This window comes from Oratosquilla oratoria, chromosome 25, assembly GCF_046742065.1.
Source record: "Oratosquilla oratoria isolate Oo_2021 chromosome 25, ASM4674206v1, whole genome shotgun sequence".
Lineage (NCBI taxonomy): Eukaryota > Metazoa > Arthropoda > Malacostraca > Stomatopoda > Squillidae > Oratosquilla > Oratosquilla oratoria.
In genome coordinates, this window is record NC_134801.1 from 51,232,540 (window position 1) to 51,242,539 (window position 10,000).

General features: G+C 39.2%; 1 protein-coding gene across 2 annotated transcripts in view; it reads right to left on the minus strand.

The window, feature by feature from the left end:
- LOC143038953 (armadillo repeat-containing protein 2) overlaps positions 1-10,000 on the minus strand; it is an 83,470-nt gene that overhangs the window by 12,070 nt on the left and 61,400 nt on the right. The window contains exons 5-11 of one of the 2 annotated variants that reach the window (XM_076208762.1): positions 9,358-9,545; positions 8,118-8,237; positions 4,467-4,601; positions 2,580-3,000; positions 1,791-1,966; positions 314-404; positions 1-59 (exon numbers count right to left, since the gene is read on the minus strand). The exon at positions 1-59 is cut by the window's left edge and continues 126 nt beyond it. In XM_076208762.1, coding sequence (XP_076064877.1) covers positions 1-59; positions 314-404; positions 1,791-1,966; positions 2,580-3,000; positions 4,467-4,601; positions 8,118-8,237; positions 9,358-9,545 — 1,190 coding nt within the window. The remainder of the gene's footprint in view (positions 60-313; positions 405-1,790; positions 1,967-2,579; positions 3,001-4,466; positions 4,602-8,117; positions 8,238-9,357; positions 9,546-10,000) is intronic. The other variant, XM_076208763.1, reaches the window with a different exon arrangement.

Genomic DNA, 10,000 nt, shown 5'->3' on the forward strand with positions numbered 1-10,000 from the left:
GTAATCCTCCAAAGGGTTGATGCAACCTACCGCTTCCAGGAGAAGGTCGAGCAGGTTGCCTGACGAAGAGAAAGGTTGAGATCAGCATATCGATGAGTGAAAACACCTTCTACCCATTTCCTGACATATTATATTTAGAAATTAACTTTGCTCGCGTATATATTTTTTTCGTTTTTTTTTTTCGTATGCATTGAGGTTGGTGCATGGAAATCGGCAATCACAGATATGATTCAGAATTGCGATTTTTTTTTTTTTTTTTTTTTTTTTTTTTTTTCTTAAGAAACTAGGTGAAGGGCGAGCTTCCAGTACTCACCTTCCAGGAAAAGCGAGTCGTTTGTGTCGTGACGAGTGACCTTGAAGACGAGTTTACAGACTGACGTCAGATTGGTTCCACTCACTTTCAGCTGTAAACAACAACGATAGCACAACATGACCCATGCAGACAGTAAATATTCATTCAAAATAATGAAATGATTGAATCAATATACAGATAGTGCCGAGTGGATACCAAATGTCTTAGGAAGACATTTAGGGAATTCTTGGTTGATACTGAATAAGTTGGAGAGGCAGTGGATATCAATATTAATGTCATGTCAGTTAATATCAGAGCTGGGCGCGTTCCTAGGTGCGTTCCTCGGTACGCTCCCAAACCATTAAAGCAATATAGGTACCAGTATTGTATGTGGCCTGCCTTTTGGAAGTGGCCTACGAAATTTTTCTTTGGTATAGTATGTGGCCTACCGGACTTTTATTTCGGTATGAACCTCCTGTCTCTTAAACTTTAATAGTTTGGGAGCGCTAACCGCGGCCAAACTAAAGCGGAACGCAACTAGGAACCTAGAGAGGACCGTGCCCAGCTCTGGTAAATATTAACCATGTGAGGATGCGCTCCTCATTCTTCATATATGTATGTATGTGTATATATATATATATATATATATATATATATATGTATATATAATATATATATGTATAATATATATAATATATATATATATATGTGTATAATATATATATATAATATATATATATATATATATATATATATATATTATATATATATATATTTTTTTTTTTTTTTTTTTTTTTTTTCTTGACTGCTTCTGTCATGGAGAAAACCGGCGGTGCTCTTTAAGAAACGGAGCTAAAGTCACCTCCGAAAACCCGAGAGAAAACTCGGACGAAAGTCGAATTCTTCTTGCTCTCATTTCGAAGGCGACTTCGTGAACTGAACATTAGCACCCTCCCACCGCTACTCACAACTTCGACATCCGCCCTGATTTCCGCCAGGCATTTTTATTCAGCCGAAAGGGGACCCTACCCCAGTTCCAACGCACAGGACGCAGCAAAATATGTAAATTCGTTTCTTTGGAGCCTTTCGTGGCTTTTCACAACTTTTCTATTTCTTCTGAGTCTGTCGCACCGTGTCTAGAATTCTTCAACGAAAGGGGACAAAGAAAGGTGTAACATGTTTCTTCACAAGAATGTGTGGATCCCCGAAAAAATATATATATATATATTGAAAATGATAATAATAATAATAATAATAATAATAATAATGATGATGATGATGAGAATGAAAATGCTAATGATGATAATGATAATGATAACAATGACAATAACAATGATAATAAATGATAATGATAATAATAATGATAATAATGATAATGATGATAATGATAATATAATAATGATAATATAATAATAATAATAACGTATAATAATGTATAATAATAATAATAATAATAAATAATAATGATAATAATGATAATAATCCCTCCCGGACGTACCGCCAGCATGATCCGGGCAATTTGTGCCAAGAGTGTCCCGTCCTCCCGGTCCACGAGCCGGAAGACCGTCTTGAGGACCTGACTCCGGTACCTTAGGTGCCGCCCCAGAAGGCCCCCAGACTCGAGGGCGCAGTACAACTTGACCACGATCTCCGCCACGACGCTATCCTCCACTCCTGAAAAAAAAAAACAAAAAATCGAAATTGTCCGTGAATCAATTGAGTCGTCGTTCATCTCTTCAACGCGGCGACATCGTGTCGACGTCACGAGAGTTTAATACAATAACGCCTACGTAATCGTCATGAAGATGCTTGTGTCACCGTATTGATTATATTCATTTTGTTGTATCTGAGTGGTCCCCATATTCTATGAACCGACTTGATCATATTTTCTGTGGTTATTAATGTTCAGAGTGAGTATTGTGATGTATCATTGAATCATCGTACATCAGGCATCTGATGCTGCCGCGAGAATTTTACTCGTATTGAAAAGGTTAAGACAAATATGTACAAACTTCGTACGTTTAATCAGCTGAAGAATGTCCAAAAATAATGAATACTTATTTTTACCTTAACTGTCCTTAAAACGAATTATCATTTGGTCTTGTTTTACTCTTTGCATTTAGAATCAATATCTATGCGTTTTGTTTATTCTTATTTTGTATTTCTGAACATGTATTATGATTTTTCATCTATTTTTTTTATCTAAAGTGAATGATTATTTATTTTCATCTATATCAACTTATATATTTCATGGAAGATACAAACATGTGTCTAAGTTCGCCCTCACCGCATGTGATGCTTCTTTTGATTTCGTCGAGGATCGGGGCGATCTTCTCCTCGAAGTAGACCGCCTGGTCCACGGCCTTCTCCCTCTTGCTCTCCTTCTTCCTCCTCTCCTCCGCTTCCTCCTCCTTCCTGCGAGCTTCCGCCGCCGCCTTCTCCTCCTCGGCCGCCGCCGCCTCAGGAGAAGTCTCTACGGCGTGGCGCCAATCTCTGTCGACTCCTTGTCTCTTCGTCAGCGTCTTCTTCGAGTTGACTGACCCCTTCATCGAGAACGAGGCTGGTGGGGACTCGATGGACTTGGATTTCTTCACGGAGGCTTTGGACTTGAGGAGGCTTTTCTTGAGGTCCTGGGTGTCTTTCTGGAAGGCGGGGCTTCCGGCCAGGTGACCTGGACCTCCCGCGGGTGGCCCGCTGGGGTGCTTGGGCTGAGGGGAAACGAAAATGGAAGGATTTTTATTTCTAACCTGAGGGGCGGATCCTGGACCAAAAGAATTCATCCCTTAGCTGGAAAAGTTGCTTGGCGTTAGCCGGAAAGATAACTACTAAATGTGCTATCGCTATCGTAATGATGACATTAAAGTGACCTGAGAGACACGGAATTGTACTTTGGCGTTAGGGATTGGTCCATGGAGGGCCAATGAAATAGTCTAAGCCCTGAGCAAACTAATAAGACATTCCGACAAGCGGTTAGGAATGAAAAGGCATATCTACCTTGAAAGCTTTAGTTGAAGCTTTGAACTCGTCTAAGCTTCATCTAGGGCTTTGACCTCGTCCGGTTAATCCCATAATGCCCAAAGGATGAACATGAAAAACCTCAATTATCTCAATTAAACCTTTGTTTCCAAAAAGGACGAATGCGTCACCCTTTAGTGACCATCCTGGTTGACACTAGTCAGGTCTTTTTTTTTTTTTTTTTTTTTTTTTTTTTTTTTTTTTTTTTTTTTTTTTTTTTTTTTTTTTTTTTTTTTTTTTTTTTTTTTTTTTTTTTTTTTTTTTTTTTTTTTTTTACCTTAGAAGGACCCCTGGGTGAAGTACCCGTTTGCCGGGGGAGTTGGGGGCGGGATATACAGGAGAGGGGATGAGGGTGCTGGGAGTAGAGGAACCTAGGATGTGACGAAGGAGCAACGAAGAACTAACGAGTTCAGAGTAAGTGGGAGTGACTGGAGAGGAGTCTGGCTTAAGAACAAAGCAGTGAATAAAGACGGGAGGGTAAAGATAGAGAGAGAAAAAAAGAGTTATTTAGTATTTCGTCGGCGATAATCATCGCTTCTATCCTTAGAGTCAATGTCTCACATGAGAGTTGGAGTCGTAGAGGTGATAAGTTAGAGTTTTGAGAGGGGCAGTTGAAAAGGAGAACTCGTAGAGACTTAAAAGTGCTCAGCATTCTTTTTGAGTAAACGTTAGGTTCTGATCCTAAGAAAGTGCACCGTGAGAGAGAGGCTGAGAAGTATAGAAATACGTTGACTAAAAGGAACCTATAAGAAGGATAGGGTAACGAAAAGAATGAGAGCAAAGAGGAGGGCAATGAAAGAGTAAAGAAAAGGGAGAGGGAGAAGGGGATGAGTGATGGTTAGAACCACACAGACAGAGAAAAACAAGAGAAATAATTTAAGGAGGGAGCAGATAGGAGGAAGGCAGTAAAAGAGAGGGCAGGGAGAGATAGAGAGCGAGAAGGAGAGAAAGGGAGAGATGAAAATAGATGATCAGATGGAAAGGACTTAAGAACTCCTTGCACAGAGAGAAAAAACAAGAGAAATAATTTAAGGAGGGAACAGAGAGGAAGAAGGCAGTGAAAGAGAGAGCAGGAAGAGATAGATAGCGAGAGAGAATGAGAGGGGAGGGAGATATGAAAACGGATGATCAGATGGAAAGAACTGAAGAACTTACTGACCTCGGCCACTCCCCTGAACTCCTTGCGAAGTTTGACGCTGGACTCGAGGTCGCTAACCTCGAGGTCTTGGGAATTGAGCAGGTGCTGGAAGAGAGGACTCGACGTCACGGACATTCCCTCCTCCTCCATCTTGGCCTGCACGCAAACACACGCAACGATCTCAGCACCAAGCAAGGGATGTCTCAGACTGACATTGTCGTCATTGTTGTTGTAACTGTTGTTTTTTGTTGGAAGTGTCGCTGTAGTTAGTGTTGGTGGTGTTGCTGTTATTAGCATTGCTGTTGTTAATGTTGTTCTTGCTCCCTAAACTGTCTGGCCGGCAGTCCTGTCTCCCTGGGCAACGCCACGGCTGGACTGGAGTTTCCCTACAAATTCTTTATGGAGTGTATATTGTGTTGTTGGCGTGCATGATTGTGTACAATGCAATCTTCCATAATGTGTTTTATGGTATGGGGGTGAAGTGTTGCATCCTGGACAGTTGTCTGCGATGCGGTCATCCAGTCTCTTCTGGTAACTTAGAAGGTCTGGATGGTGGCCGCACAGCGGTCTGGCCAGGTGGACTCTCCTGGTGAGTGTATTCGGAGGGATGGACAACAGGGGGCCTGGCATGCAACAGTGTGCTGTCTTTCAAATTGTTTTTGCTGTTGTTTTTGTTTTTGTTGTTTTTTTACTGTTGTTGTGTTGTCTCGTTGTGTCAGTAGGTCCTCTGTCCCCGACATGAGTGTCACAAGCCAACTTCACGGAAGTAAAAAGACCTCAACGCCAAATAAGTGATGTCTCAGACTTACGTTGTCGGTATGAACGTCACAAGGCAATTTGAACGCAAACTTCCCCACCAAATAAGTGATGTCATTAAATATTTTTTTTACTGGCTTATGTATTACAAATGGTTTCTGGTATTCGGAGTTCCGGATCTTTTTGTTCCAAATATTGAATGTTTTTCTTATTCTAAGAGATTCTATATGTAGAAGAATTTTTGCATGGCATAACATCTAGATATAAAAAAAAACTATTTTGTGCAGAGAAACGGGGTTTATGGATTCCGTCACTTCGTCCTGTTCGGATTCGAAATCACAGAACGTGTAAGGGTTGCATGACGTCATGTCGACTCCGAGGACATTTCCAACAAATGTGGACAGCCTTTTATAGAATTGGGTTTTGGGGTGTATATATATTATATATATATATATATATATATATATATATATATATATATATATATATTATATATATATATATTATATATATGTGTGTGTATATATATATGTGTGTGTATATATATATATATGTATATGTATGTATATATATGTATGTATATATAATATATATTTATATATATATATATATATATATGTATATATATATATATATGTGTGTGTGTGTGTGTGTGTGTGTGTGTGTGTGTGTGTGTGTGTGTGTGTGTGTGTGTGTGTGTGTGTGTGTGTGTGTGTGTGTGTGTGTCGTTTGGCAGACTGACCCGAAGACTGATCCCCACCCCAAAGTAAGTTCGATGAGCCAAGGTCTAAACAAGAACAGTTCAGTTCACTTCGGAGAGGAAACTAAGGGACATGACGTCATGAGGAGGCGAGCAAAGTGCTTAGACAATTTCCTACTCTACTGGGTAGTCGACTTTCACACCTCAAGATAGTTTGTTCGACCTTTCAGCCGTTACCTCTCTAATGGAACAAGTTTTCATTTTAGTTTATACATTCTTCTTCAGTTCTTTGTCTCCCACGCACATTATTGCTTCTTCGACATCCTGACAAAAACCTATAGTTTTATGCACCCATCCGATTCGCACGTCCTCTGAAGATGTCTATATTTATCTATACTCATAACTCTATCCATTTTCATGACATGACCGTACTACCTCATGTTGGGCCAGTCTCACCTAACCTGACCTAATCTAACTCAAGTGTATACCCGAACCCCCCCTCAAGAGACCTCTTATGTTTTATTTTGTAAAATTTCGTAATACCGTTACGTCGTTCATTTTTTCTCTCCAAAGTGAATTGAACTTATTTAGGCCTTGATCTGTCCTTGGAATCACAAGGTATCTTTGTGTAGGAAGCTACAAAACATAGAAAACGGACAAATTACAGAGAAAGCAGATTTTGTTTAGAAAAGAAAAACGTGAGTAATGGGAGCAATGGAGAACAGGATTATTGGTTGACAAAAGAATAAGAAGAAATGTATAGCCGTGTATATATATATATATATATATATATATATATGTATATATATATATGTTTGTGTCAATTTGACAATGACATGCGGTGGAGTGATGAGTACGGTCCTCGCTTTGTAAGAAGCAAGCCGCTCTGGTGGGGGTTCGAATCCCTGCAGATGAGTTTATTTCCATATATATATGTGTACATATATATATATATATATATATATATATATATATATTTATATGTATATATATGCTGGTGATTGAAGTGAGAGATGGGCCGACAGGAGAATATATATGGAATGAGAAGTATAGATACTAAAATGATAAAAGACATTGAGAGAAAATATGGAGAGGAAATGAGAAAAGGAGAGAAGATGAGTACAGCATTGTTGAAGTTGTCTTGGTGAGTGAGGAGAATGTGAAAGGAGTGGGGGCGGGGCAGGCCAGCTAAGAGATTGTATAAAGCAAGGGTGAAAATAAAGAGAGGCACGGGAGAACTCCCATAAAGATGAGGAGGATGGGGAGGAGGAGGAGGAGGAGGAGGAGGAGGAAGAGAGAAAGGAATGTGTAATACAGTGGTTCTTAACCCTTGGGTCGCGACCCAAAGTTGGGTCACCAAGTCATTTGATTAGGTCACTAAGGACCCTTGGACTTGTTATTCCCCCAATATTACTATTCCAAATATAATCGAATTGTTAATCCTCATTGTAGAATTCCTGAGTCGTTATTATCTGAGGTTAAGCAAAACACTGAGACACAGACGACTTAACTGAGGTGAAAAAAATACCGACATCTACTCTCGGCATTTAAGTATTTACGAAGGTAAGAACCGCCATGATCGATCTGGACAGGATTTTGGGTCGCAGCCGTAGAAGGTTAAGAACCACTGAGATTAAGGAACCGGTGGAGGGGAAAGGATTGAGCATCGAAGAAGTGGAAGCGGCAGACAGGACTCAGAACGGAGTGGAAGCTGTATCAAGGGAGGATGTACGAAAACAGGAGAAAAAGCAGTTGAGGATATAAATGGTGACTTGGTACAAAGAGGCAGGAAAACGGTCGCTAACGCATGCAAATGCTATGGGCGTAGATATAATTATATATACAAAGGTGTGTATATGTGTGTATGAGTATGTACGAGTGTGTGTGCGTGTGTGTGTGTGTGCGTGTGCGTGCGTGCGTGTATGTGTGTGTGTGTGTGTGTGTGTGTGTGTGTGTGTCTGTACATGTGTGTGTGTATGTGTGCGTGTTTGTGTGTGTGTGTCTGTACATGTGTGTGTGTGTTTTTATTCATATAAGAAAGAGGGACGGGAAGGAAGGGAAAGGCAGACCGACAATAAATAATAAAAAAAAACATGAATATACGATAAGAGACCAACAAGCATAATAATATAACTGGTTTGCGCACTTTGGTAACCCCAAAACGCTCTCTCCACCACCACCACCACCACCTCCACCACCTCCTCCTCCATCTTTACCTTCTTGACGTCATCAGGTCGGGATTCTGGAGAGGGACTCGAAGTGTGGGAGTCCATTGAAGCTCCCACTTGACTCTCGGCTTCTCCTACTTCCTGATCGGCTTTCTCCAGCACGTCCTCCTGGATCAAGACAAGGAATGAAACAGATTCTGATTGGCTCGACGGAGCGGCTTGGTGAAAACGACGCATGTTGTAATGCAGTGTTTAGGTCGTAAAGTAATTATTTGGTTGAAGTAACTTAGTTCAGTGGGGAGGGATTTCATTCACAAATATGAAGCAGATACGTAAAAAAGTGCAGTATTTAGGTCGGTAAGTAATTATTTGGTTGAAATAACTTGGGGAGCTCAAAGGGGAGGGATTTCATTCACAAATATGGAGCAAATATGTAAAAGGAATGAAACAGATTCTTATTGACTCGACAGAGCAGATTAGTGAAAACAACGCATATTGTAATGAAGTATTTAGGTCGTAAAGTAATTATTTGGTTGAAATAACTTGGGGAGCTCAAAGGGGAGGGATTTGATGCACAAATGTGAGGTAAATACTTAAAAGCGTTATGCCACTGGGCTTCCACGAGCTTCGGCATTTTCGACAGTTGAAAGTTCGTTTGAGTAAAAACGACTTCGGTTACAATATTTGAATCTTCAAATCTCCAAATATCAAATCATCTCTCCGTCGTATATAGCAAAGCTGAATGATAAACTAAGAAATTGTTAGCCCGTTCGAATGTTAGACCTACTGTTGAAATGGTCTTAGAGAAGTCTAGGTTTCTGTAATTGAAGTCACAATTTAGTTATTCAAATGGAGGTTGAAGGTAGGACGTCGGAGGAAAATTAGCCCAGTGTGATATCCTCTTAAGAGGATTCTATTTTTCCACGTTGCACTACAATATATATATATATATATGTATATATGTATATATATATGTATATATATATGTATATATATGAAGGAACCATTGGGAAATTAAAAATACGGTTACCGAACCTTTTTGTCTATTTAAAACATCTTCAGGGGTACGGAACGTAACCGTATTTTTCATTTTCCAGTGGTTTCTGCAAAAAGAGTTTATCACGTGTTCTTGTGATTTCATTGCAAATATATATATATATATATATATATAATATATATATATATATAATATATATATATATATATAATATATATATATATATATATATATATATTTTTTTTTTTTTTTTTTTTTTTTAAGAAGTTTAATAATAAGAAGAAGAATCACCTGTAGTTCGGAAATACTTCCAAAGCTGTGACTCTTCCTCGGGATCCCGTACTTCCCTCCTCGGTCGAGGAGGCCTCCGCTGGCATTTGGAGTTCCTCCTCCTCCTATTCCTGCTGGAGAGCCGTTGATCGCTCCCGGTCCTCCGTCGCGAGCCGAACATTCTTCGGGGTCTTCTCCCTCTTCGGGTACTGTGGAGGGGAATGACAGATAACGTTGTTAATCTCTTCGTTCTTTGTTTCATAAAGAAATGTGATTTTTTAATTATTTATTCTTTATCCTAACTCTGTGTATATGTATATATATGCATATATATAATATATATATATATATATATATATATATGTATATATATATATATATATGTGTGTGTGTGTGTGTGAGTGTGTGTGTGTGTGTGTGTGTACCGTATATGTTTATTTCTTTGTATTTATAAATTATCTGGAATACCAGGAGTTCTAAGTCCAAATGCTTATGTGACATAAAAAAAATTCATGTTTCCCTCCCGAAATTATCTTTGTGAATACTTATTACTTCTTCCAACATATTCCTTGTCTTAAAATAGTTTTTTTTTTCAATTTATGAATGAGTTTGCAACTGTACAGCATTATCTAAGATCAAATCTGAGTTGTGACAGGGTTTGCGG